The following is a 26,552-nucleotide window of genomic DNA, read 5'->3' as shown; positions in this document are numbered from 1 at the left end:
AACCCAAGCTCCTCTCCTCGCCAACCCTCGTCGTCTTGTCGCCTTTGCTTGCCTCCTGTCTTCTGAGTCCTAGTCCTCCCATTGAACGACGGCGCTTACCGGAGCAGAGACCAGGACCAGCATCTCTCTCTCTCTCTCTCTTCTCTTGGTATCTGTGTTCCGTCGTATTCAGTGCTGACATTGTCACTGGTCCTGTTACACGCCCCTCTCTCTCCCTTCTACTGCTCTCTCGCAGCTCAGCTCTGACTGTCACTTGAGACTAAGGAACCCTTCTTGCCGCACAGAAGAGACGTTCCCGCCTTCGCGCTTTACCCTTCTCGCCGTGATCTCATCCCATCCTCCTCTGGCTGCTCCAAAGACCCATGACCCAGACCCAGAACCAGGCCCAGGGACACCACCTCGACCAACCCCTGACTGTGATCTTCGGCCTGGCTCTCCAGGTGGCCCCTGTCAGGGCGCAGCCAGCGCCATGCGATGCGCTGGCTCGACGAGGAGCCAGCTCCTGATGCCGACTTCAGATGAAGCCTTGTTTTGTTTTGTGCTTGTTTCTAGGCTGCGAGAAAAGGCACCGCCAAAGAAGACCATGGCGCTGTTGTCACCACAGCAGGACCTGGAGGATTCACAACCTGCCATGAGCTGCTGCGCCTGCGCCTGCTCCTGCTTATCCTCTGCCCTTCCCCATGCTCCTCATCCTCAACTCGACCTTGCTCCTGCTGACCTCTACTCTGCTTCTTCCTGCTGTCACTCCAACCAATCTTCCTGCTCCATCATCACTTCCAAATCCGGCTTCAGCTCCACGCCGTCCAGCTCTGCCCTCCCACCTCCTCGACCGACACCCTGCGCCCAAAAGATTGGCGTCAAGGATCACTATCGCTCGCCCTCCCCATCCTCGTCTTGTCCGTACCCGCCATCCTACCCGCACCCTCGTCCGCTCCATTGTTGCTGTGCCGGTCCACCTGTTCGGAGGGAAGCTGGACAAGGGGCACATGGACCGAAGACCTCGCCCGCTCCTGATATATTTAACATCCCGGCCATCCTCCCCCGGTGTTGGCTTCTCATTGTTCTCGCCATTGCAGCTAATGCTTATATCGTCCTCCTCCTCCGCTCGCACTCTTCAAACACCAGACGAGAAGGAGAAATATCACAATACGGCTTCCACTCAGTGCTCGCTTCTATATACTTAATAATCGCCAACATGGTCGCCAACATCGGCAGCTTGGCTGCTCGCGTAGTCTTCCTCATGTCTACCCGCCCCATCGCCGAGAGGGCAGACGCCGCCTCTTACACCAGCAACGCCGTCTCCTCTATCAACGTCCTCCAGAATACATGGTACAGCGTCAGCACCGGTCTTTGGGATAATGCCTGGTGGAACAGCGCCAACGCCTTCACAACCCTGGCCGACTTCGCAGACCTCAACCGCGACGCTGCCAACCAGCTCAACATCGGCGGCATCCTCAGAAACACCTTCAACCAGGCCCAAAAGACCACGGCCTCCGTCTCCAAGTCCATGAACGCAGCCGGCCTCGTCACGTCCTCCTACGCCATCACCAAGCGTGACTACCCAACCATCAAGGGTCGCCAGATGAGCGCCCAGGGCTTCCCAAACTTCATCAACGACTTCTACGACGACGAGGGCTGGTGGGCGCTCGGCCTCATCCGAGCGTACGACATCACGACCGATCAGGACTATCTCGACATGGCCAAGCGCATCTTTGCCGACATGCAGGGCGGCGGAAACACCAACTGCAACGGCGGCATCTACTGGAGCAAGGACCGCAAGTACGTCAACGCCATCGCCAACGAGCTCTACCTCGCCGTCGCCGCCTCGCTCGCCAACCGCGTCCCCAGCAACGCCGACTATCTCAACATCGCAAAGTCCCAGTGGACGTGGTTCAAAGCCAGCGGCATGATCAACAGCGCCGGCACCATCAACGACGGCCTCGACGGCAACTGCAAAAACAACGGCGCCAACGTCTGGTCCTACAACCAGGGCGTCGTCCTCGGCGGCCTCGTCGAGCTCAGCCGCGCTACCGGCGACAAGTCTGTCCTGACAGATGCTACCAACATCGCCAAGGCCGCCATCAAGGCGCTGACCGACAGCAACGGCATCCTCCACGACACGTGCGAGCCCAACTGCGGTTCCGACGGAAACCAGTTCAAGGGCATCTTCAACCGCAACCTGCGGTACCTGCAGGCCGTCGCGCCCTCTGACGACTTCAAGACGTTCCTCATCAAGAACGCCGACAGCAACTGGTCCAAGAACCGCGACACCGCGGGCAAGCTCGGCGTCGTCTGGTCGGGCCCCGTCCAGGGAGTCTCCGGCCCGACTCACAGCTCGGCGTTGGACTCCATTGTTGCCGCTATTGCCGTCGCATAATCCCTTTTAGACGCTCTCAGACCGCGGATCATTGGACAGGAGTTTTATCATCATTTTTTTTACTTTTATCTTTTTGGGTTGTACAGGATCGCCAATGGGGTATTGGGATACACTCCTTTTTCTTTCAACGGCGCACGCAGGGACAGGGAAAACGGCTTAGACTCGATCGAGATGGGATACCCTCTGACATGGACACTCCTTTTGGAGCCCGGGGAAACAAAAGACACACAAGAAGCCCGGGCGGCGCATGGGGGTTTATTGTTAATGACTCTAATGAGTAATGATACCATAGTTTAGCTGAGCGGTCGTTGGAAACGCGGGGTGGGACGCAAATAACATCTCAATAGTATTGAATACAGACACACACACACACACACACAAACACAACATGATCGCCAACACCACCACGATGGCCACTCACATTGGGTCACAATCTGTGATACACTCCAAACTGTCAAAGTCCCGCCGCCACACCCTCCAAAACGTCAAATGAGCCCCACGGATTCAGGGGAACAATCGACGGTTGGCGCCATGGACGGCGTTGGCGGTCGAAGCGCGCGCAAGGGTGTGGCTGGATTAGCTCGGCGTGGCTTCACAAAGCCCATATTGAGATTTTCCACAATGCACTGAGCCAAAAGGGAGATCTCCCGTGCCCCCCGATCAAGTTCCCTCCCTCGGGGCAGTTGAACCGGACGAACCTATTTCTGGCTCAATGCTGATCGCTGCCGCTTTAAATTGCCCGACCAAGATCCCTTAAGATTGGCGTGTGTTATGCGGGGGCGGGTGGGCAGAAAGAAGCATGCAGCAGTGCAGTGAAGACGGGAAATGAAATTTGGAGACTATGCATCATCGCCGGATGTTCCTCCCCATGCGAATACTATCGAGGAAAAGGGGCATGCCATGCTTAGAAGCAACAACAACCTTTTGGATCCCGCATGAAAGATGGGAGGACGGTTGCGGTCATCGGTGAACCATGGCTTGGCGTGGGGTTCGGATCGAACTTTCAGAGGGGCTTGGGTTCACTCAATGTTCCCTGCAGTAAGTGAGAACGTACCCGCCCCGACCTTCTCCTCCCCAACTTCTTGCAAATATCAGCTTGCCTGAACCCCCTCATGAGCATCCATCTAATTGTTGTGTCTAGCTGCATGTCCGATATCGTGCAGGCGGAGAGAATTAAAAGGCCGTTTGTCGGTCATGCGCTACCTTGCCTACGGCACAACAAGGTATTCGCCCTACCACTAACACCCTCAGTCTTCTTCGCGTTTCATTCAATCAAAATCGAAAGAAAACAAAAAAGCCCCTCGTCACCGCATCTCCAAATACCGAGAGAGAACAAAAGAACCCGGTCGCTTCGTATGCCAAACGCAGTGAGACGTTTCGTTTGCGCGCCTCCCTGGAGTTGCACAAGAGGCATGCCGCAAGCTGAAGTCCATGACGTATACTTTTTCTGCCAATTCACCCAACCCAAGTGGGCTGGCTGGACGGAAATGTACCTCACCTTGTCTCGGGATCCTCGGGATGAACCCTCGCGGCGCGGTGAACATGCAATGATGAAATAGAGTGCGCGCCCATCGCGCCCGCGCAGCGCGCGTGTCTCTCTACCTTTGTACATTCCTCTCACACACCCTCAAAACACAGAGCGAGAGACGTTGTGTTTCCTGAGACGAAGCAGCTAGAAAAAGGTTGTTTCATCCCAACCCGCGCCCACACGTCTCTTGTCCAACCTCGAACTCCCATCATCCCTCCCACGGTGTGCGCCCCATGCTTTCGTAGACGACAAGCCACCCCAAATCCCGCGCGCGCCCATCTTTCCTCCGCACCCCCCGTCTCATCTTCAGCTTCAGTTGAACTACCAACTTTGGTTCGAACATCGGCGTCTCGCCTGGTGAGACGTGTCGCGGGGCGGGCCTTGAGAGAGAAGAGAGAGCGGGTGCTCGAGCCTTTCACGGCACACACACATCCACATCCACACAAAACACACAAGACACCACACTTCCACAATGACAGCCGCAGCATCCTCAGACCCCTTCGGCCAAGTCCTCAAGAACCTGTCCCTGATCGCCCTCAGCCTCATCTTCCTCCCGCTCGACACCGCCATCCTCCTCGCGTGCTATGCGTACCAGCGTCTCCTGGGGCGTCCCGCCCGGGACACCCTCCCTCCTCCTCCCACCGGAGACCAACACCAGCACACCCCACGACCCCGGCCCGCGCGGACGATCCTCGTCACAGGCGTCGGTATGACAAAAGGCCTCGCCCTGGCCCGTCTGTTCCACCGCCAAGGCCACCGCGTCCTGGGCGCCGACTTCTCCCCCCTCGCCGCCGGGAGCAGGTCCCGCGCCCTCGCCTCCTACCACGTCCTCGCCCGCCCCTCCGCCGCCCCCGGCGGCGCCGACCCGTACCTCGACTCCGTCCTGCGCATCGTCCGCTCCCAGAACGTGGACCTCTGGGTGAGCTGCTCCGGCGTCGGGTCCGCGGTCGAGGACGGCGTTGTCAAGGAGGTCGTCGAGGCCCGCACGGCGTGCCGGGCCGTGCAGTTCGACGTCGCCGCCACGCGCACCCTCCACGAGAAGGACGCCTTCATGAACCACACGCGCGACGTCGCCGGGCTGCCCGTGCCCGAGTCGTACCTCGTCACGAGCCGCAACGAGATGATTGCTGCGCTCGAGGACGCCGCGGGGTTGTCCCTGTCCCTGTCGTCGTCGTCCGTCCCGTCATCCGACGAAAACGACAAGACGATGACGTCGCAGAAGTCTAGCGACATCAGCAAGAAAAAGAAGAAGCGTTTCATCGCCAAGGCCGTGGGCCTCAACGACAGAGGCCGCGCCGACATGACCCTCCTCCCGCTGCCCACGGAGAAGCAGACGTACGACTTCGTCTACCGCCTCGAGTGGCTCGGCATGTCGGACAAGCAGCCCTGGCTGCTGCAGGAGTTCATCGACGGCGACGAGTTCTGCACGCACTCCCTCGTCGTGCGCGGGCAGGTGCGCGCCTTCGTCGCGTGCCGCTCCGCCGAGCTGCTGATGCACTACGCCGCGCTGCCGGCAGACTCGGCGCTGTCGCGGGCCATGCTGGAGTTCACGCGCGCGCAGGCCGCCAGCTTCGGGGACCGGTTCACGGGGCATCTGAGCTTTGATTTCATGGTTGATCGGGCCGAGGTGAAGGCGGAGACGCCGGAGCAGATCACGCTGTATCCGATCGAGTGCAACCCGCGCGCGCACACTGCTGTCGCGCTGTTCGGAGACACGCCGGAGCTGATGGGGCAGTATCTTGCCGTGTTGGACGGGGCCGGGGCCGGGGATGGGGTGGCGGACCCGGGGGTTGTGACCCCGCAGGAGCCGGGGGAGAGATATTACTGGATCGGGCACGATTTGGTCACGCTCTTCCTCCTCCCCACCCTGCGTCTGCTGCTGCTCCGCACGTCTTTGAGAGCATACGTGCGCTCGGTTTGGGAACTTGGGGAGCATGTGCTGTTCTGGAAGGATGGCACTTTTGAGATGTGGGATCCTCTGCCGGCGTGGTGGTTGTACCACGTCTACTGGCCAATGACGTTCTGGGACTGTCTGGTCAACGGGAGGAGCTGGAGCAGGATGAACGTCAGCACGACCAAGATGTTTGAGTGCGATTGAGCAATTTTGCGAAAAAGAAGCTCTCGTAAGCCCGAAGATCCGTGCTGTAGTCCATGTTTAGATGACGACAAGTCAGATGTTTTGTGGACCAACTCTCAACCACACGAACTTGCCTCTGAACGCAGCAAGAAAATCACCATCCCACCTTGAAACTTTCGCAGTGATTTCTTGCCCACGCCTGCACGATCTCCGATATTGGTTTCATAACCTACCTGGCCCTCTCTTCCCGTAGAGTAAGCGGGAGCTGAAAGTCAGGGGCATGTCACCAACGACCGCATCCGTTTCTTCCCGTACAGCGAGACAACGCTTCGGTGTCCGTTCTTTGTAAGGAAGTCACCAGTTTCCAATTGTCTGATCGTGCTCGCCCGGTGAAATAGACTGTCTTTGACCTTGTTCCATTCTTTACTGTGAAGTGCCAAGTTGCAGCAAACTCGGCTATTCAGCAAACTCCTCTGGTCACCCCTGCCCGCACAAGCTCCTCGTCGAGTTTGACGCCTATCATCATACTCTTAGACAAGATATTGACCCATTCTTCTTCTGCGAGATCGCAAGGCCTCAAAATAATCAGACTGCGGCCGACTCCCTTCTTTCTTAGAATGGAATACAAATTTTAGATCAGAGGGCTGCGTCTGCTAACACCGTCCCAATCATCTGGACACTGGCGGTGTTCTGCCACCTCTTGTTGCCATACGAGTTGCCCAACTGGGTAATTCTCACTACCCAAACCAAATGACTTGTAGAGACCGTGAGACGGAAGCGGACAACTAAAACAATCTGAGTGACGAATGATAAATTGGTCAGTGAATCGCTCCGTCCATGTGACATCGATTACCCCCAGCCTGCATCTCGGCAGCAACCGTCATGGCTTGATGTCTGGACAGCTCGGAATGCTTGACGACAAATCCCGAAGCATCGGAACGCTTAGCTCGTCAAAGAAGGGCGCAAAATTGATTTAAAGTCGACAATCCCACCCGGTTTTGATCTCTTTGTACGCCCTGCAACAGTCCACATACTCGATCTCCCGCACCCAATGGCGGGGCAGTCTGTCGACGTTGAAACCAACAACACCGATTCCGAGCCCCCTTCCGCGCATTCCGAAGGGTCTTCCGAGTCCACGCCAACACCACCTTGACGTCCTCCCGCGCGGCACTTTACCGTCTACCTATGGGAAAGCACACCTGATACCCACCATGTCGAACTTTTGGGGACCGTAAAGACTGGAAAGAGTGGGGTTAAGAGCAGAAGGATGGGAAACATGCAACTTGGCTAATCCCGGCCGTTTGGACTTTTGGAGGGGTAGAGGGGCAGGCAACTAGGGGCAGCACACAGCACAATTGACTTCATCTCATGTGAGCTTTTCTCTCACACTGGGAAAGAGAAAAAAAGGTGTCATTCACATAAATACCTTCATCCGCAACTTCAACTTCAACTGCGGTGTCCGCGCATTCCGGTCAACCAGCTCGCGCAACTCATACACCAGCATCACCAAGAAGGCAAACTCACCAAAATGGACTCATCCGAATTCCGCACCGCGGCCCAGGAGGTCGTGGAAGACAGTAAGATCCTCACATACTCACGCCCCTCTCCCATCACCTCAAACACACAAAACAGCACAACTAACACAGGACCACAGTCACGAAGTACTATGACACAATCACCTCCCAGCCCAAGGTGCTCCCGTCCGTAACGCCTGGCTACCTCCGCCCCCTCCTCCCGGCGTCCGCCCCCGAGGCCCCGGAGCCGTGGTCCGCCATCCACGCCGACCTCCAATCCCACATCGTGCCGGGCATCACCCACTGGCAGTCCCCCTCCTTCCACGCCTTCTTCCCCTGCTCCTCGTCCTACCCGGCCATGCTCGCCGAGCTCTACTCCAACGCCTTCAACGGCGCCCACTTCAACTGGATCTGCTCCCCAGCCGTCACCGAGCTCGAGACCATCGTCCTCGACTGGCTCGCCCAGCTCCTCGCCCTGCCCCCCGCCTACCTCTCCACCGCGCCCACCCGCGGCGGCGGCGTCCTCCACGGCACCGCCTCCGAGGCCATCCTCACCGTCATGGTCGCCGCCCGCGACAAGTTCCTCCGCCAAGCCACCGCCCACCTGCCCGAGGACTCGGAGGAGAAGGAGGAGGAGACCTGGCGCCTGCGCTCCAAGCTCGTCGCCCTCGGCTCCGAGGCCGCCCACTCCTCCACCAAGAAGGCCGCCCAGATCCTCGGCGTCCGCTTCGCCACCGTGCCCGCGCCCGCGTCCGCCGGCTACGCCATGTCCGGCCCCGCCCTCCAATCCACCGTCGCCGCCCTCCGCGCAAAGGGTCTCGAGCCCTTCTACCTCACCGCCACCCTCGGCACCACCGACACCTGTGCCATCGACGACTTCCCCGGCATCAGCGAGGCCCTCTCCTCCGACGGCGACAAGATCTGGGTCCACGTCGACGCCGCCTACGCCGGCTCCGCCCTCATCCTGCCTGAGAACCAGCACCTCACCCCGCCCCTGGCCTCCTTCCACTCCTTCAACATCAACCCGCACAAGTGGATGCTCACAAACTTCGACTGCTCCGCCCTCTGGGTCCGCGACCGCGCCTGGCTCGTCGAGAGCCTGAGCATCAAGCCCGCCTACTTGCGCAACCAGTTCTCCGAGGCGGGGCTCGTCACCGACTACCGCGACTGGCAGATCCCCCTCGGCCGCCGCTTCCGCTCCCTCAAGCTGTGGTTCGTCCTGCGCGCCTACGGCGCCAGCGGCATCCGCGCCCACCTGACGCGCGGCATCTCCATGGGCGAGCGCTTCGCCGAGATGCTCAAGGCCCGCGCCGACCTGTTCGAGATCGTCACCGGCCCGCGGTTCGCGCTGGTCGTGTTCACCTGCGGCAAGCAGGGCGCGAGCACTGAAGAGAGAAACAAGGTCACCGAGGCGGTGCTGGAGGGCATCAACGGCAAGGGCGAGATCTACCTCACGCCTACGGTGCTACACGGCACGTACGCTATCCGTATGTGCACCGGCAGCAGCCAGGTTATCGAGGAGGAGCATGTGAAGAAGGCGTTTGACATTTTGGTCACTGCGACCGAGGCTGAGTTGGCAAAATAGATGATAAAATATTTTGTACATGTTTATATTCATAGATATGCTAGACCGTAATGATGCGGTAAAAAGAATCGACACCTTTCTACATCTAGCTTCCAATGCCTCTCCGTTCCTGTCTTTTGTTTCTGGAAATATCCAATTTCGTAATTTATCAAAATGTGCTATGCTCCGTTGATGCTTCCCGTAATGTGTTGGTCGTAATTTCGTGTAATGATATTGTGTTGTGACATCTCTGTGTCGAACGTTTCTCCCGTCGTCATCACCAGTTCGAATAGCCTCTCGACCTCGAACCCGGGTTGCTTCTGCTGCGTGTGTGATCATCGTACCGTCTGCCGTACCCGTAATCACGATCAAACTGATCGACAGCTCGCACATACTCCCTCTCATCCCTCATAACATTCAGCCCCTTGATCGACTCAGGCGCCCGGGCCGGCTCACGGCTGTAATCCCTCGCAGCCCGAATGGCCTCCCGCTCCTCATAGTACCGGTCCCAGTACTCGTCCTCGTCTTCGTCGCGGCGACTCCTGTCGCCCCTCCTCTCATCTCGATCATACCTCGAACCCCGCGTGGAGCCTCGAGCGGACTCCCTTGCAGATTCCCTCGCGGACCCAGCGACGCTCTGCGTGGCCCTCCTGGGCCTTGACCTCGACTCCCTGTCTCTCCGCCTCTCCTCGCGACGGTCCTCCTCCTCATACCTTTCCTCGCACTTCTTCAGCGACTTGTCAATACCGAACATGACCGTGGCACCAATCATGCCGAGAGCAATCGCCTCGCCCCAATCGAAGCCGGAGGTCTCCTTTTCCATGGTCTTCCGCATCTTGCGATGCTCCGGGTCGGCGAGCCATGGTCGCGGATCGGGAGGTAGAAGCTTTCCCGGCTTGACCTTGACCATTTTCGTAATGTTACTTTTTGCACGGTGCAGAGTGGGTTTTTCTGATGTGGGGATGGCTTGGGTCGGGTCCGGCTTATATTTTGCGTCTTAGCAAGACCATCGAGCTCAAACGGCGTCGATATCGGTTGGTTCTTAGTGCAAGAGACACGTGCAGATCCGCTGTGCCGCCGGAGCTGTACCTGTAATATATAAGAATCTGAAGGATTGCTGGTGGCTTGCTTTCGCCCAGGAACGGATCAAGACGAAATATGCAGGAGAAGCAAGTTGGTGTTGTCGATGGGTGAAGGGGTGGGTTGCACTTTTGTTGCACTTTGGCCCCAATAACAATCCGAAGAATGAGGACAGCACCGGAAATTTATTTCTCAGTGACAGTTCACCGCTGGCATTCCCCCGCACCCTTAGCTGACATCCAATATGGCGACTGCCGGGGACTCGGGAGCTTCCCCATTGGGCTCCGGGCAGAAGCTTGTCGTCATGTTAGCTGCATGATGTCATGGGCTCGACCCAGAAGAATGCGCTCGCCCGCCCGCCCTTCGAAACCCGCCCCGTTGACGTCAGGGCGCTGCTCAATCTGGCCAAAGCTCCCGGGACGGCACCCACACAGCCCCCTGCTGCCTTTGAGCCGCCAGTGGTCTTTGCAGCTGCTTAGCACACAGCTCCAAAGCCAATTGTAAAAGATCATAAGACCAGCTGCTGCCACCAACATCACCGTTGGGCATCGCCTATTGTCTTAGCCACGCGGAACAGGGCAAGGATTCCCCTGATTCTCGATTGGACCCTGAAGCTGCCGGTCTGGCCCGACGACGGCAAATGCGGGAATAAATGAGGCCCTTCCGATGCCAGTCACGTATGTTAGGGCGAGAAAATGTTGAGGCAATTTCGAAAATGCAGAGGTGGTATCATTTCATGAGCTTCGTGTCGGCGTCTAGGGTCTGTTCTGCTGATCTAAATGCTTGCTCTTCGCGGCGCCATCGTCCTCCGCATCGCTTTCTTGGCCTCCGTCTCCTCCATCAGAGGCAGAACACCGTCTTCTCGAAGCTTCTGCAAAAAGTCTTGTCCGTACTTGTATCCCATCTGGTACAGCTCGTCGAACTTGCCGAAGTCGAGCGTGCCATAGTCATCAATCGGAGGCCGCATGTAAAAGCAGCCAGGCATCGTTTTGGCCCGTTCCAGAGCATCGACGCTAGACACGTAGGCCAGTCTAGCCTGGATCTCGGCCAACGTTGGCGGGTTGGGTGTACCCGAAAACGGGTTCCACCTGTTCCAAAACGCCCACACTCCCGACAGCGAATCACCGTACGCCTGTGGCGTGTCGTCGTCAAGGGCGCCTACGTCCACTGCAAAGATGGTGTCTACCCCCAGCCTCTTCATGTGCGAGACCGTCAGATTGTCAATGTAGCCACCGTCGAGAAGCATGCTCCCCTCGTCGCACAGCGGTGGAAGCAGGCCAGCCAATGACATGGACGCACGCACGTACCTCCATGCGTAGCCGCTGGTGTGGTACTCTATTCTGCTCTTGCTAATGTTCGTGGTGTTGCAGTAGTATTCGAGCCAGAAGTCTTCGATCTGGGTCTTGCCGAATGTCTTGAAGATACCACGATTGAACTCGTGTCCTGTCGTGTACGACGCAGTGGGGTATGTCAGATCCAGCGCGAAACGCCACATACTGGCCATGCGGCCCGAGAACTTCTTGGCAAGGCCGAAGATGGGCACAACGTCGGCGTGGCGGGCATACAGGGCGCCGATGAAAGAACCAATTGACGTGCCGCCGACAACGTCGATGGGAATGCCTGCTTCTTCCATAGCCTGGATGATGCCAATATGCGTGATGCCTCTGGCTCCACCGCCTCCTAGGACGAGACCGACAGACTTTCCACACAGGCGCCGTGCCAGACGATGGAAGTCGCCCTTGTATGGCGCGTCTGGAGAGTAGAAGGGACTGTTGCGGACCTTTCTGGACGTGTACTTTTGAATCTCTGCCTGGATGATCTGGACCCTCTCCTTCAAGGTGGTGCTCGTACGCTTGGAAGGTGGGTGCACCGGCATAATGTTCGCACCCAGTGGCATCTGGACGTGGTAGTGGCCACCATTGATCCACATGCGATTCCTCAACCACGCTCTGGTGAGACCTGAAGGAGAGTAGCGTTCGCCGTGGAGGAGAACGAGAAGCTTTCTCGCGGTGGACTTCATTCCCAACATGAACCGTTCGTACTCCCCGATTTCGGGTGAGCCATCGCCAAGGCCAACTAGAAGAATGCAATCGGCCTGAGTGATGCAGGTCTGGGTCCATGGGGAGTTGACGTTGGTATCTGACCATTGGTTAGCAACGTGTCCAGGTAGTCATTGCAACAAAATGGTAAATAGTGATCGTCCAATCAGGAAAAAATTAGAGTTAATGTTTGGCCTTCAGCGGTCTTGCCTCGGGAAACAGAGTTGTTCATCATAAAGGACGTGGAACGAAATGGGAGAGGGAAAGAAATTTGCTTACCTGCGACATAGACCACCAGGCCATACTTCTCCTCCAGATCGGCCAGGTACTGAGAGAGCTTGAGTTTGCCCATCTTGTTGAAGGCATGCTTGCCTAGATGGTTCAAGATAGCAGACTGGTTGAGAGAGGTCGCCCCATTTGCGGGGCCGACCTGAGCCAGAGCATTCATCAATCGGTTGCCGAACTCAACGACGGGGACGCCGGAAGTCACCGGTAAGACAGCAACGGTCCTCAAGTTGAGGGATGAGGAACCTTTGCTGATTGAGTTGACGCCACCTGCCTCCTTAGACAACAGTTGGGAGGGGTCATCAACAAGATTGCGCATGCGCGATGCAATAATCTTCGAGATCTTGATGGTGATGTTGGGATGCTCCTGAGCCAGACTGTTGAAGAGCGTGCGGGGGAATTTGACGAGCTCAGTCTGACGGATGGCATGCAGAGTTCCGGGGCGGACAGACTCTGTGAGGACCTCCAGCTCTCCGACACTCTCGCCCTGACCGAACTCTGCCCGAACACTGACACCGCCATCCTTCTTCTCCTGAACAAGCCGAAGTCGTCCGTTGAGAACGATGTGGATGGCTTCGCTCTCGTCTCCCTCGTGGAAGATGACTTGACCGGCATCGACTTGTTCCCAGTCGAGAGCAAAGTCGATGTGCATGATCAGTCGAGGAAGAAGGCTCGTGAGTCGCTTGGCCATCGTAAGCAAAACGATAGGGTAGCGGTCGGCGATTCTCTCAATGGTTGATCGTGGCAGAAAGCCAACGTAGACATCCGTCTTCGCAACAACATCGATGAATGATCGATATGACGACACTGTGCCCACGTAACCAGCGAGTCCACCGGGCTTGATCAGGGACACGCTGCGGCGAACAGGTTGCTTCTTCTTCGTGTCTCCAGCCTTTCCTGCCCCGAGCAGGTTGACAGAAGAATAAGCTGGAGATCCATCCATGGCCAGGTAGTCAGCATGGAGAGAAGTCCTGCTAGATGAATGCAAAATGTCGGCGGACGAGTCTTCATTCGTGGTGCAAATGTCAAGGAATCCGTCAATGACATAGTACAGCCCAGGGTTACGCTCGCCCTGCTCAACCAGAACGGATCCCTTGGGGAAGAAAACAATCTCGACATCGTCCTTCATGTCATTGGCCAACAGGTGCGCGTTCGGTGGAGTGTTTAAAGTGAACCCCCCGGAAGTCAACGATTCCGTGTCACCGTCTCCAGAAGATTCGAAAGGGCCCATTAGACCAAACGCGTTATTCCCGAGGCCAACTCTCTGACGACGCTGGTCGTAGGAGAACAGTCTGGGAGATCCTTCGACCGACTCGGCCTCGCGCGAGACACTGCCACCGCTGCCTAAGCCGATCGCCTTGAACATGCACTCCAAGATTGACTGACGGAAAAGGTTGTCCTCGTCAAGTGAGTCGCGACCGTCGATCGAGATCCGCGGATGCTTCTGAGCATGGAACGGGTTGAAAGACCGCTGGGCAAGAGGACTTGTCCCCTCGTGACGAAGAGCGTCAGCAACCTGGTCGATGTCGGCAGTGGTGGAAGTGCCGGGCCTGTGACCACCCGTGCGAGCAAATTGGATGTTTGCCAGCAAATCCCCAGGGCTCGGAGTGTGCGTGGAGGAGCGCTCTCTGGGAGGCGCGATTGTTGTAGCAACTTGGGAGAACGACCTCTCCTTGGTGCTCATGGAATGGATCATTGCATCCTTCCGCAGAGTCGACGTTGACTTACGACGACGATGAGCGTTCGCGTTGTGTAGAGCAATGCCCTTGCTCTCGAGCTCACCACCAACGCGCTCACGCTCACGATTGAACTTTTCCTTCAGGCGCTCAAGCGCATCACCCCGAAGCATGTTGGGCAACTGGCAGGTGGTGAAGGAGAGCATGTTCTTCTCCGTCTGGAGCACCTCCCCGGTGAGTCCAAGGTAGTTGTACGCAGTCGCGAGCGTCACTCTCTGAAAACGAGAAAGGATGACCTGGACGATGTGGGAAGTCGCCTTAGGGTAGACCTTGGTCAAGCGTCGGAAAGCGCTGGCCGGGATAATTGCAATGGTCGTGTCGACAGTCGCCCTCGCAATGATATCTGGATGGGCCGAGCCAGAAGTTGCGCGGCTCGGGAGCGGTGGGCGTTTTGGTGCACGCGCGCTGCCAGGAGCGCTACCGCTGCTTGGGTTGTCGAGGGAAATAGGAGGGATTTTCGCGCTGGCTGGCGTCGGGGTGACAGATCGCTTCGGCGGCTCCTCAATCCTCACGCCGGGCTTCTCATCGGCGGATTCCGCGAATTGAGGTGTCATCTGATACGGGCTTGCAGGGTCAGATGGCATACGCCGGAAACCAGCGTTGCGTGGAAACGGAGAAGTTCTCAGTCCAGCGCTCCCAGCACTAGGCTCGGGAGTATCGTCTTCCGTTGTTCGGAGCTTGACATCCTCAGTGAACAGAGACATGATGGAGAACAAGGACGACATGGGAGCGCCATTGCGGACTTCAGTGAGTAGCTGGTATCGCTGATGTCCTGCGGGAGAGATGTCTTCCTCAGCAGGATAGCCAGACTCGAAGCTCTCGCAAGGTTCAGGCTCCATGGTTCTGGCATTTCGGCCAGATTTGACAAAAATCTCCACGAGCCCGTCGACGACGATGCAAAAGCCCTTCTCGTCTTCCAGGTTGAAGGTCTCGCCGGCAATGAGCTTGCGAGTCTGCATGCTGCGGGTCAACTCATGGAAGACCTGTCGCTCCAAGTACCCGAAGATTTTGATAGCGCTCAAGAACTCATCCAGATAGCTGGATAAGCCGGCCTTTTTGCCCTCCTCGTGGGTGTCAGGGAATAGGTCAACGTCTGGCTCCTTCCTCTGAGGCTCCGGGGGAAGCCGAGAGTACATGTTCAGGATGCGGTAGCGCACTACCCAACTGACTGCGGATATGATGGCGACCATGATAACCATTCTGCGGGGAGTCAGCAACAGGCTCCCACATAGCAAGGCAAGCAGGACGCGTACAATGTGGTGGCGTTCATCGTCACGGTCCAACTTGTCGAGAACAAGGTAAAGAGCAGGGTAGGTATCGTGATGGTAACGATGCGGATAGCCCAATACAGGATCGAGGAGATCAAGGACAGAATGGCGAGGATCAACCGCCCCAGGAGCCCCAACCAGCTGGACGATCCCTGGGCGGCGACGACCTCCTGCGCGCGCGTGAAGGCGGACGGGAGCACCTCCGGAGAGGTGCTCATTGTGGCCGACACGGCGTCAGAGACGGCGCTGGATATGTCGGCGGACGACATGACTGCTGCTGCGATTGGTGACTGCGGCTGCGGTTTTGCGACGAAACAACGACAAGAGGATGTTGTTGTTCAGCATAGCGCGCGCGAGAAAAGACCAGATCACATGGTTGAGCGCGTCCCTCGGGGCTAGCAGAGCCGGGCCGCGTGGGCAAGGGAGGCGGATGATTTTTAAAGGGCCGGTTGTTGGTGGCTGAGACGAGACTCGAGCCAGAGAGGTGGTTGGAGAAAAAGTAGAAGAGGGAAGAAAAAAAGCAGCTTGTGGGGTGGGAGCTATGAAGATGGAAGCTTGGAAAGCTGGGTCGGGTACGGGCGGTCAGGCGAATTGTGCCGCCCCACGCCCGCTGGAAGCTCAGCGCGGTTGGTGGTGCAGCATATGACGCTAGGCCTCCCGGGAATGGACGGGCGTCAGTGTAGTGGAGTGCCTGGCACCTGCAGAACGCTGTGGATGTGCTGTGTAATGCTGCATGGAGGGGCACTGACGGTAAGGCAGATAGCCTGAGAAACTTCACTCTCGAAAGAATTCGAGACCTCGTGCGGTGCGGCAGGCAATCTTCAACGCTGCTAATTCCTCACAACAAACTCCTTCTCCTGGCGCGAACTCAAGTAACTCAGCCTCACAATCAACCAGGATGCCTTTTGCGCAGCTCGTCCTCGGCAGTCCGGGCTCTGGAAAGAGTACCTACTGCGATGGCAGTAAGCTCCCCGACCCGACGATGCGTCCTCGACAGTCTCAAGAGCTAACACGCCACGTCAAGTGCACCAGTTCATGGGCGCCATAGGTCGCGCCTGCTCCGTCGTGAATCTTGATCCCGCAAACGACCACACGAACTACCCGAAAGCCCTCGACATTCGCGACCTCGTCAAGCTCGAGGATATCATGGCCGGTGACAGGCTAGGACCAAACGGCGGCATTCTGTACGCTTTGGAGGAGTTGGAGCACAACTTTGAATGGCTTGAAGAGGGACTCAAAGAGATTGGCGACGACGAATACTTCCTATTTGACTGCCCAGGGCAAGTTGAGCTCTACACCCATCACAACTCGCTACGGAACATCTTCTTCAAGCTACAGAAGCTTGGGTTCAGGGTTGGTCCTCCTGGCTCTTCACCACAGAACCAACTCCCGCTTACTCCTTACTAGCTCGTCGTCGTGCACCTGTCCGACTCCTTGTGCCTAACGCAACCCTCACTTTATATCTCCAACCTTCTCCTCTCCCTCCGCGCCATGCTCCAGATGGACATGCCACACATCAATGTCCTTACCAAAATCGACAAGGTCGCTTCGTACGACTCTCTGCCTTTCAATCTCGATTACTACACCGATGTTGACGATCTTTCATATCTCATCCCCTACTTGGAGGAAGAGTCTCCCGTGATGCGCAACGAGAAGTTCGGCAGGCTGAACGAGGCGGTCGCAAACATGATTGAGAGCTACGGATTGGTCCGGTTCGAGGTGCTCGCGGTCGAAGACAAGAAGAGCATGATGCATCTGCTCAGGGTAATTGATAGAGCTGGAGGATACATCTTCGGCAGCGCAGAGGGCGCGAACGACACCGTGTGGCAGGTCGCCATGCGTAATGAGTCGTCCATGTTGGAGGTTCGTGACATCCAGGAGCGCTGGGTCGACCGCAAGGCCGAGTATGACGAGCTCGAGAGGAAAGAGTGGGAGGAGCAGGCGAAGGTGCAAGAGGAGGACCCCAGTGGCGGTCAGGCGGATCAGGCGATGGCAGACTCTGATCCGGACTTTGGCGACATGACAGTGCCGGCAGACAGCGGCGTAAAAGTAGTGCGCAAAAACAAATGATACCCTTCAGCCGTCTTCTTCATCTATTCCCTCTTCTTCTGAGACATCTGATGCGTCGACCATGATGGCGTCGCCGGCTTGTGCCTTGCTTTGAGCGAACATTGGCACGGTGCCGCTGGCTGCTGCTGCGACGGAGTCTTTGGCGGCGAGTACGAGTTGTCTTGCCTGTTTGATGGCTTCCTCCTCAGCCTTACGAATCGTGCCGCTCACTCGGACGACTTTGAACAAGCAGCGTTTTCCATCTCCGTGCTTAAGCGGGACGCGGTCCATGAAGGTAAGTGCGGCCCACACAAGACGGTAGTGCTCTCTCTTGATTTTGAGGATGAAAGTTGAGGTTGCTTGAGAGAGATATTTGACTAGGCTCGATTAGCGGGCGTCCGTGACAATGGTCTTTCTTTACTGACTTGATAGGTTTCCTTCAATGGCACCAGAGCCGTAATCGCCAAACAGCGTAGCAACTTCAGCTCGGAGCGCCTTCAGCAGTGACTGGGGAGTAAGCTGCCCCGTCGTGGGCTGATGCATGACTACGAAATCTGGAACATTGGTCGCCTGTTGCTTTGACGTGTCAGGTGGGTAAAGAATGTTGACGAGGATATACCTCTCCTTGATTCGGACCATTTTGCTGTGCCGTTGCGCGCTCTTGGGAAAGTGAGTGACAGCTTGTCGAAGTCGATACTGAAAAAGTTCAAGTCGCGGTACGTACTCGCGTCAAAGCAGTGCAGGGGAGGACATCGAGGAACAGCGGCTCGAAGTGGGGTCCATTGTCCATGCGGGAGGTCGCTGACTAAGGCGGGGGAGCTTTCCTCGAGCTCCGGTCCTCTGGAAGCTCCCGACGTCACCAGGCATGTTGTCAAGCTATTTGATGATTTGGGCGGTTATTAGAGATTTCTCGGATTGAAAGGAAATACCGCACGGAATTTTTGTCTCAAAGTTGGTGTTCTAGACACCACTATCTGTGACCAGGTCTCAGATCCGCCTCGTTCACCATGGATATCCCTCTCAAAGTGGCCATCTTGATCGTCTCGACGACTGCATCCAAGGATCCCTCGACGGATAAGTCAGAGCTCGTCTTGAAAGATGTTATAGAACAGGAGGGTGGTGGCAAGTGGGTGGTCACCGACAGCAAAATCGTCCCGGATCTTGTTCCCCAGATTCAACGCCAGATCATGCTGTGGGCAGATGTTGGGCTTGAAGACGGTGCCAACTTGATTCTCACCACAGGAGGCACTGGATTTGCTGTGTCTGATAGCACCCCTGAGGTATTTAATCTAATTAACTCCCCAGAATAACTAAGCTAACATACGGTACAGGCTGTCAGTGCTCTCATCCACAGGCCAGCTCCCGGTCTAGTTCACGGAATGATTGCAGCATCCTTAGCAGTGACCCCATGTAAGTCACTATATATTAGCCAGGGATTAAATCACTAATGATTCCAGTTGCCATGATGTCCAGACCCGTGGCAGGCGTCAGAAATAAGACTGTCATCATCACCCTCCCTGGATCCCCGAAGGGTGCCAAAGAAAACCTTCAGGCCGTCCTCAAGACGCTTCCCCATGCCTGTGTGCAAGCCGCCGGAGCTGATTCCAGAATTTTGCATCAAGGCGGTGTCAAGAAGCTCGAGGCAGAAGCCGGAATCGGCTCCCAAGATGCAGCGGCGCCAAAGGTCCAAAAAGATCACTCACATTCACACTCACATACCCACGATCACGGCCACAGCCACGGCCATAGCCACGGCCATGATCACAAACACGGCCATTCCCATGGTCATGGACACGGGAGCCTGGTCAGGCATACCAAACCAGGTGACAATCCTCTGTCCAACGATCCAAGTCTCGGGCCATCCCGACGGTACAGGGAATCGCCTTATCCAATGCTTGAAGTTGATGATGCCCTCCGCCTTATTCAAGACTTCACCCCTGAGGCGGAGATCGTCACATCACTCGTCGACGTCAAGATCGTCAACTCAATCCTAGCAGAGGATGTCACGGCTAGAGAGAACGTACCCGCCTTCCGTGCAAGCATCGTGGATGGCTACGCCGTAGTTGTTCCCAAAGACGGCAACATGAAGGGCGTGTTCCCCGTCACAGCAGTATCCCACGCGGCTCCCGGGGAAGCAAAGATACTGAAAGAGGGCGAGATTGCCAGAATTACCACAGGAGCGCCGCTGCCTCCTGGAGCTACCTCAGTCATCATGGTCGAGGACACCATCCTAAAGTCCAAGACCGCTGACGAAAAGGAAGAGAAGGAGGTCGAGATCCTGGCGGAGGGCGTCAAGCCGGGCGAGAACATCCGGGAAGTCGGCAGCGACGTCAAGGAAGGCGACCTCATTCTGAAGAAGGGCGAGCAAATCTCCGGCGTCGGCGGCGAGATCGGTCTCCTGGCATCTGTCGGCGTCGCCGAGACGAAGACCTACAAGCGACCCGTCGTCGGCATCCTCTCCACCGGCGATGAGATCATCGAGCCCGACCGCCCGGGTGGCCTTCGCCTAGGTGAGGTCAGAGACACCAACCGCATCACCCTCATGTCCGCAGCACGGCAGTGGGGCTTCGATGTCGTCGATCTGGGCATCGCACGCGACAAGCCGGGATCCCTGGAGGAAAACCTGCGTGAAGGCCTCCGCAGGTCCGACTTGCTGATCACCACAGGCGGTGTCTCGATGGGCGAGCTGGATCTCTTGAAGCCGACCATCGAGCGCTCTCTTGGGGGAACCATTCATTTCGGTCGCGTCGCCATGAAACCCGGTAAGCCGACTACCTTCGCCACAGTTCCGGTCAAGAACAACGCCGGAGAGCGTGTCACCAAGACCATTTTCTCCCTGCCTGGCAACCCTGCCTCGGCACTGGTGACGTTCCACCTCTTCGTCATACCGGCTCTGCACAAGCTCTCCGGTATTGTGCCCACTGGTCTTCCCAAGGTCCCGGTGACGCTTTCTCACGACTTCACTCTGGATAAGCAGCGAGCAGAGTACCATCGGGCTGTTGTAACGGTCGGCAAGGATGGACTTCTATCGGCAAGTAGCACCGGTGGTCAGAGGAGCTCTAAAGTTGGAAGTCTGCGGTCTGCAAATGCCCTGCTCGCCTTGCCGAAGGGAACAGAGCTGAAGAAGGGCACCAAGGTGGAGGCTCTTTTGATGGGCGAAATTCGCGTGGAATTGTGAGCACCTCGCTATGCTTTCATGTGCAGTACACGATAAGATAATGCAGCGACTAGATTTGACTTCCATGATCATCCTTGAAAAATACCACGCTCGCGCAGAAATCACTTCGATGAGGAGCTATAATACGTTGGTAGTATACAATACAAGATGTTCCTCGCCCTGCCTTTATGCCATTAACGCCAGCCCAAGTAGCCTTGGTGTAATGCAGTGCTCCACTGTACATCATTCAAGTTCGACGTTCATAATGCCGTCTGTGGTAGTCTCCCCTTGTTTTACTTCCGTGCCGTTTGGAACATCCCTTACTCCGACTTGAATCCGTTCGTCTTGCCAGCCACCAGGAGGCCGACGATGAGACCGAAAAGACCGAGGACGGAGGAGAAAATCTCGACGACGAGGATCTTGACGAAGCTATGACACGGCGCGTTAGCAAGACTTGATTTCATTTGATGATGGAGGCTATAGACGTACAGCGTAGGGTCCGCGGCATCAGCCAGCGCGGCTCCACTACCGTTGATGCCGACAGCGACACCGCAGATCAGGTTGCACATTCCGACGGTAATGCCGGACCAGAAGAGGGCATATCCGGTGTAGTAGCTGTTGGCGTCGTGCAGGGTCTTGCCCTCGGCCGGTTCGAGCTGGGCCGAGAAGACGATGGCCATGATGACGCCGTAGATGGCGACGACTTCGCAGAAGATAATGGAGATCAAGTTCTTGGTTCTAACGCGCGGCGCCTTGACGCCCGCGCCGAGAATGGAGGAGCCGGTGATGAAAATACCCCTAGATATCAAAACCTGTTAGACACCGTGACCCCGCCTAGATGCGATGCGATGCTTCGCGAAAGCGTGTTGTTGTTCGTACCATGCTGCGCCGACGACGGAAAGACCAATGCACATGCCGATGCCCATGTCCGCCCATGTGTAAGGTGAGATCGATTCGAGGAATTCGCCAACGTTGAAGGCCTCTCCCGAACCGGTGAAGAGCATGTCTGTTGGGAAACCATTATGTTAGCTTCGCTTGATTGACTGTCGCGGGCCATCGTGTCGAAGGGGCATCATCGGGATCGGGGGTTCGTACAAGCTCCCACCACGGTAAGGGCGCCTCCAATGCCTCCCAGGCCATATGTGAGACTCATCGTGCTCGTTTCGGCGTTTGTGTCGTTCCCCGGGGGTCGATCGTGGATGTTGGATTTGACGGCGGATGTCTGGGGGGTTGCAGCTACGTCGAGCTCTCGAGGCCAAGCAGTGAGGTAACTGAGGTAAGGCAAGGTAAGAGCCGACGAACGATTCGGTAAGGTCACATGACGCGTCTATTGGACGCCGTTGCTCATTGGAAGTGTGCTTAGGTAATGCTCCTCCCCTAGCTGCAGCCACTGGAAGTTGATGGCAACCTGGAACAGCAGGCAGCTGCACCGAGTACCCACTTTCCGAAGCGTTAGTCAGCCAGATCCAAGGATATCCTCAAACAAGGCCACTATAAATACAACCTCGCCTCTTTCACACTCGCAACCACTCAGACCGCCGCCCGCCCCCAGGAGATCAGGAACCAAATCTCCACGATGGCAGCCGCACCTCAATCTTTCTACGAGCTTTACCGCCGTAGCAGGTACATGCGCCATCCATAAGTCTAGTAATACTAGCTGTTCCAATGCTACAAAGACTAACCCGTGTACCTCCTTCCTTAGCATCGGCCTTGCGCTGACGGACATGCTCGATGATCTGATCAGTGAAGAGCGCATTCACCCGCAGCTCGCGATGAAGATCCTCGCCAACTTTGATCAGGCGATCACCGAGGCTCTTCAGAAGAGCGTGAAGGCGCGCCTCACCTTCAAGGTACGCACCACCAACACCTTCCTCGGCAGCCTTCCCCATCGACTGCGAATATTCCCAAGCAACATCATTGCTACATACAGAGTGACTGCGCGACTGCTTTACAACAGACCAAAATCACTGACACTCGCACACCACAGGGCTCCCTCAGCACCTACCGTTTCTGCGACGAAGTGTGGACCTTTCTTATTAAGAATGTCCAGTTCAAGCTCGATAGTGGCGGCCAGATGGTGTCTGCGGACAAGGTCAAGATCGTAAGCTGCAACTCGAAGAAGCCGGGAGAAGGCCCTTAGGAGACGACACAATGAGCGCATTTCGAGTGTATACGAACGAAGACGTACGCATTGCTTGGGGAATGGACAGCGCCCAAGGAGGCCTACATACAACGGCGTTTAGGTATTACATGGTTGATTATTTTCACTAAACGAGGGATGGCAAACGGAACGGGGGACGAGGGTGTTCACCCAAATTGCGAACATTTGATACCACCCAAGGTTTTGCGCGCACCATCATAGACTTTTGATGAGCTCGGCTTGCCAATAGATTGGATGCCTACACTATGATACTCGTACTTTGTTCTTCGGGTTGGTTGTGCTATCCTCGTTATAAATTGCATTGATTCCTTGCAATCTTCCCAATGGCTAAGGGAGATGATCAAGTCTTTGTGCGCCGAGTGAAGTCGAAATGTTATCGAAGTGTCTGAACAGGTGAACTTGTTCCACTGTCACTTGTACATACCACAAAAAGTGAAATGACACGACGAAGATTGGAAGACCGGGGACAGAAATGCATTGAAAGTTACGCTACGGCACCATACGTCATACCCGTCCCCACAACTCAATTGGCACAACTTCCGCCGAAGTTTAGGATTGCCGTCGTTCTGCAATCTTGATCCTCCAACTGCCAATTCCTAAGTACTAAGGCAAGATCGCATCAAGATCACACATCAGAGTCGCATGCCAGCTTCCTGTCTCCCTGACGGACAATGCTGCGTCTCCAGCCATCTGAAAGAGGGGAGGCCGATGCCGGGTACCTGCAGAGCCGGGGCTAGCCACAACTGCCCCATCCGCCGGAAACAGGAAAGGCGTCCGAGTTGTTACATGGTTATCAATGAGTGGGAACTGAGGTGCATCAAAAGGCACCACACACCAAAAGAGAACGCCCCGATTGTTACCTAGCGCCAAGGGTCTCTGTCTCAACTGTCTGGGGTTTTATTCCATCAACACCAACGTCTCGACATCTCTGCGCATCTTAGCTGATAAAATCTTTTGGCACTCGTCGTTGAACCCAACTTACTTACTGAGGCGCGGTTCACTTTCGATCAATTTCTTCAGAATTACTGACGGTAAACTTTCAGACAGGTCTCATTTCAACAATGCTTGAAGTCTGGCTCTGCTGGTGCGAACCTGGCCAGGACAGTGTTCCATTAAGAAACCGCTGACGAATTTTCCTATTCAGGCGGATGACTACTTATATTGGGCCTACAGGCTATTAGTTTATTTCATTCAAACAAGAGACCGCCTAATTTTTTTGTGTCCGCGCGGCTATATTTCCTGTGTACTCAAGTACTCCTATCGGAGACGATAATAGTGACGACGACAACGACAACGACAACGACAACGATAGAACAGACGATTATTGAAGTGACGACGGCAAGTTAGAGTATAGTCAGAGGAAAAGTAGTCGGTATACCACAGGAGAAATAGGTGGTCTTTGAAATAATGTTACCATTACTGTCGTCCCTACTGTCCCTATCAACCCCGTCGTCTCTATTCCGATCCCGATCCCTCTCCCTGTCCCTGCCCCCCTACCCCTATCGTCGTCGTCTATGCCCGCTAGCCGCTCGGATAGCAAGACACCCGTTGATATACCCAGAATCATACAATCGGTCCAGCTAGACAGGCCAGTCTGGTGCGTTGCCCGGATGACCCGTTGCCCTAGTCATCTGCAACGACCATGGTTGGGATTGTGCTTTCAGCAGAGTCCCTCAATTCTGTCGTCGTTGATGACAAAACTGTATCAGTCGCCTCCTCATTCTGTACCATGCCGGTCATCGTAAGACTAGATGATTCTGAAGCAGAAGACTGAATAGATGGCGCGATTGACGCCGTCTGTAGCCGGTCACTTGTCTTAGCCGATGAGAGAGTCGTGAGGTGGAATGTGGCGTTGGCTCTGAGCGTGGGGTTCGTGGGCACCTTGAACGACTTGCCCGACAGGACGGGAGGTCTTTCGAGACCACCAGTTACATTAGCAAGGTGAAAGCGAAAGACTCCGCATTCTTGAGGTACTACTCACCCTACGCAGATGAAGCCAGATATGGTTTTGTTGAAGCCATCACACTGGATGTATACCTTCGGATTCCACTCGGACAGGCTGTCTATGATGACGCCATACTCAACCGTGACAGAGTCACACGAATCATCCGGCGTTACCAGATGTAGCTTGCACTGAGCCGGCAAGCACAAGTCCTGACCCACTTCGATTCCGCCGCACCAGTTGTCGAGGTGGTCGTTAGCTTCCAAGAGATCTCTGCTCGGAACGCTCTGCGCCTCTACAATGCTATCGCAAGTGTCGCCTTCCTGGACGTGATAAGTCGCGGCGCATTCCGAGGACATGCGCTGTGCAGACCAGCTTTGTGCCACTGCCGTTGGTGACAGAACTTCAGACGAAGTGGCTCCTGGACTGAGGACGTATGGTGATGGGCTGGTGTAAGAGTAGCCCGTCACTCCGCAGCTGGAAACGACCGACTCAAATCCGGCAGCGCGCGACTCAGTGTGACCAATGGGCGAGTTGACCTCAATTTGCATGGGCCCGAGAACGCAGTCGTCGCATTCGCGAGGAGCTTCGTCGGTCTCATTACGCCACTCACCTAGGATATAGTCACATGAGGTCCCTGTTTCCCTGCGGTACGTTCAGACCTAGGACATTGAGCCAAAGCAGTCGATCCTGCTTACCTGTGCTTGTAGCATGATATCTCATAAACATAGATATAACGATCCACGATGTACGTAGCTGAGATTTATATAAGCAACACACGCAACGAAAGAACATTAGAGATTGTTCAGACCTGGGTAGAGCGCCAGGTCGTGATCCAAAACGTCTGTCACTGGGTCGCAGTCGCTTTGGATCTTGGTGCGCAAATCAATCAAAGATTCCTTGCAGTTTGCCGTGCAGATGGCGTCGATGCCGTCCGCATCGAGGACGTCGACTCTTGGAGATCTATGCAGAATGATTAGCACACTAAAACAAGCATGGACATGCCGTTCAAGCATACTCAGACTTAATGTGGCTAGCTAGTCGATGAGAGCAACTCAAAGTGGTGTTCAGTGCCTCAAAGCAGCGCTGAGAAAGCCCAAACGACTCTTAAGAAGTTGCTCGGAGTGGGAATTGTTGGGCTAGGGCGGGTAACAGCCAAGCCAGGCCGACCACGCAAACAAATATCTTCAACATTGCTCTCAATCGTGGCAGAGAACTACGAAAGAGTATGGACGATTGGTCTCCGACTCAAGGAGAGGATGAAGGAGATACTTCGGATGTTGTGAACACTGAATAGTTAGAAGAAACAAGAATATCAGGATGCCATGGCTCGGGGGCTTGTCGCCTTTGCGAGTGCTTGTCAGCTACTTGACAAAACTGACTCCGCTTTCATCCAATACTTCACACTCGACGATTGATTACAGGCACGCACCACGATAAAGTGTGGGTACCAATGTCACATCCGACCTGGCTGCGCGTAGCTCGTCACAATGTTGCGGACTGCATGCCTCCAAGTCCTCGGACTCAGGCCTGGAATGTTTTGAGATCCTCGAATGCAGTCTGTTGGCGCTAGTGTTGGCGAAGAACTGCTGCGCCGCTCGTATTTACTTGCATATGTAAATCTGTCTATGGCAATCTCCCGCAATTGTGAAATTAAACTCCATCAACAACCCATGGCTCTGCCCCGTGGCGAACCAGGCACCGGCCTGGCCCGGACGGCGTGGCATCTTCGCGGAGGGATGATGTCCGCCTGCGGCACAAAGCCTCCTCTCGCC

The 26,552-nt window shown here is 55.9% G+C and overlaps 11 protein-coding genes across 11 annotated transcripts; 6 read left to right on the top strand and 5 right to left on the bottom strand.

Moving 5' to 3' along the window:
* Positions 1–1,195: 1,195 nt before the first annotated feature.
* Positions 1,196–2,377, top strand: DFG5-1 (Mannan endo-1,6-alpha-mannosidase DFG5; the record flags this gene model as incomplete). The annotated part of the gene is made up of 1 exon (XM_037320491.1): positions 1,196–2,377. The coding sequence occupies one exon, from the start codon at positions 1,196–1,198 to the stop codon at positions 2,375–2,377; it is 1,182 nt and encodes a 393-aa protein (XP_037181597.1).
* Positions 2,378–4,377: 2,000 nt separating this feature from the next.
* CGCA056_v005237 (uncharacterized protein) lies at positions 4,378–6,003 on the top strand (the record flags this gene model as incomplete). Its single annotated transcript, XM_037320490.1, has 1 exon — positions 4,378–6,003. The coding sequence occupies one exon, from the start codon at positions 4,378–4,380 to the stop codon at positions 6,001–6,003; it is 1,626 nt and encodes a 541-aa protein (XP_037181598.1).
* Positions 6,004–7,510: 1,507 nt separating this feature from the next.
* On the top strand, positions 7,511–9,081 carry Ddc (Aromatic-L-amino-acid decarboxylase; the record flags this gene model as incomplete). The annotated part of the gene is made up of 2 exons (XM_037320489.1): positions 7,511–7,559; positions 7,637–9,081. The coding sequence occupies 2 exons, from the start codon at positions 7,511–7,513 to the stop codon at positions 9,079–9,081; spliced, it is 1,494 nt and encodes a 497-aa protein (XP_037181599.1).
* Positions 9,082–9,337: 256 nt separating this feature from the next.
* CGCA056_v005235 (uncharacterized protein) lies at positions 9,338–9,970 on the bottom strand (the record flags this gene model as incomplete). The annotated part of the gene is made up of 1 exon (XM_037320488.1): positions 9,338–9,970. One exon carries the CDS (start codon positions 9,968–9,970, stop codon positions 9,338–9,340), a length of 633 nt encoding a protein of 210 aa, XP_037181600.1.
* Positions 9,971–10,915: 945 nt separating this feature from the next.
* Positions 10,916–15,737, bottom strand: NTE1 (Lysophospholipase NTE1; the record flags this gene model as incomplete). The annotated part of the gene is made up of 3 exons (XM_037320487.1): positions 10,916–12,279; positions 12,459–15,400; positions 15,454–15,737. The coding sequence occupies 3 exons, from the start codon at positions 15,735–15,737 to the stop codon at positions 10,916–10,918; spliced, it is 4,590 nt and encodes a 1,529-aa protein (XP_037181601.1).
* A 629-nt stretch (positions 15,738–16,366) lies between these two features.
* GPN2 (GPN-loop GTPase 2) lies at positions 16,367–17,515 on the top strand (the record flags this gene model as incomplete). Its single annotated transcript, XM_037320486.1, has 4 exons — positions 16,367–16,430; positions 16,493–16,821; positions 16,876–17,440; positions 17,508–17,515. 4 exons carry the CDS (start codon positions 16,367–16,369, stop codon positions 17,513–17,515), a joined length of 966 nt encoding a protein of 321 aa, XP_037181602.1.
* Positions 17,516–17,544: 29 nt separating this feature from the next.
* Positions 17,545–18,156, bottom strand: CGCA056_v005232 (Ribonuclease P/MRP protein subunit POP5; the record flags this gene model as incomplete). Its single annotated transcript, XM_037320485.1, has 2 exons — positions 17,545–17,894; positions 17,943–18,156. The coding sequence occupies 2 exons, from the start codon at positions 18,154–18,156 to the stop codon at positions 17,545–17,547; spliced, it is 564 nt and encodes a 187-aa protein (XP_037181603.1).
* A 368-nt stretch (positions 18,157–18,524) lies between these two features.
* Positions 18,525–20,695, top strand: GPHN (Gephyrin; the record flags this gene model as incomplete). The annotated part of the gene is made up of 3 exons (XM_037320484.1): positions 18,525–18,797; positions 18,849–18,927; positions 18,975–20,695. 3 exons carry the CDS (start codon positions 18,525–18,527, stop codon positions 20,693–20,695), a joined length of 2,073 nt encoding a protein of 690 aa, XP_037181604.1.
* A 299-nt stretch (positions 20,696–20,994) lies between these two features.
* Positions 20,995–21,827, bottom strand: vma16 (putative V-type proton ATPase 20 kDa proteolipid subunit; the record flags this gene model as incomplete). Its single annotated transcript, XM_037320483.1, has 4 exons — positions 20,995–21,103; positions 21,164–21,472; positions 21,554–21,680; positions 21,770–21,827. The coding sequence occupies 4 exons, from the start codon at positions 21,825–21,827 to the stop codon at positions 20,995–20,997; spliced, it is 603 nt and encodes a 200-aa protein (XP_037181605.1).
* A 423-nt stretch (positions 21,828–22,250) lies between these two features.
* On the top strand, positions 22,251–22,814 carry toa2 (Transcription initiation factor IIA subunit 2; the record flags this gene model as incomplete). The annotated part of the gene is made up of 3 exons (XM_037320482.1): positions 22,251–22,297; positions 22,377–22,524; positions 22,662–22,814. The coding sequence occupies 3 exons, from the start codon at positions 22,251–22,253 to the stop codon at positions 22,812–22,814; spliced, it is 348 nt and encodes a 115-aa protein (XP_037180682.1).
* A 1,644-nt stretch (positions 22,815–24,458) lies between these two features.
* On the bottom strand, positions 24,459–26,504 carry CGCA056_v005228 (uncharacterized protein; the record flags this gene model as incomplete). The annotated part of the gene is made up of 5 exons (XM_037320481.1): positions 24,459–24,747; positions 24,817–25,422; positions 25,476–25,533; positions 25,589–25,740; positions 26,449–26,504. The coding sequence occupies 5 exons, from the start codon at positions 26,502–26,504 to the stop codon at positions 24,459–24,461; spliced, it is 1,161 nt and encodes a 386-aa protein (XP_037180681.1).
* Between the last annotated feature and the right edge of the window lie 48 nt (positions 26,505–26,552).

The sequence above is a fragment of the Colletotrichum aenigma genome (assembly GCF_013390185.1).
Source record: "Colletotrichum aenigma strain Cg56 chromosome Unknown KSG_Cg56_contig03, whole genome shotgun sequence".
NCBI lineage: Eukaryota > Fungi > Ascomycota > Sordariomycetes > Glomerellales > Glomerellaceae > Colletotrichum > Colletotrichum aenigma.
This window is presented reverse-complemented; position numbering and strand designations above follow the sequence as displayed.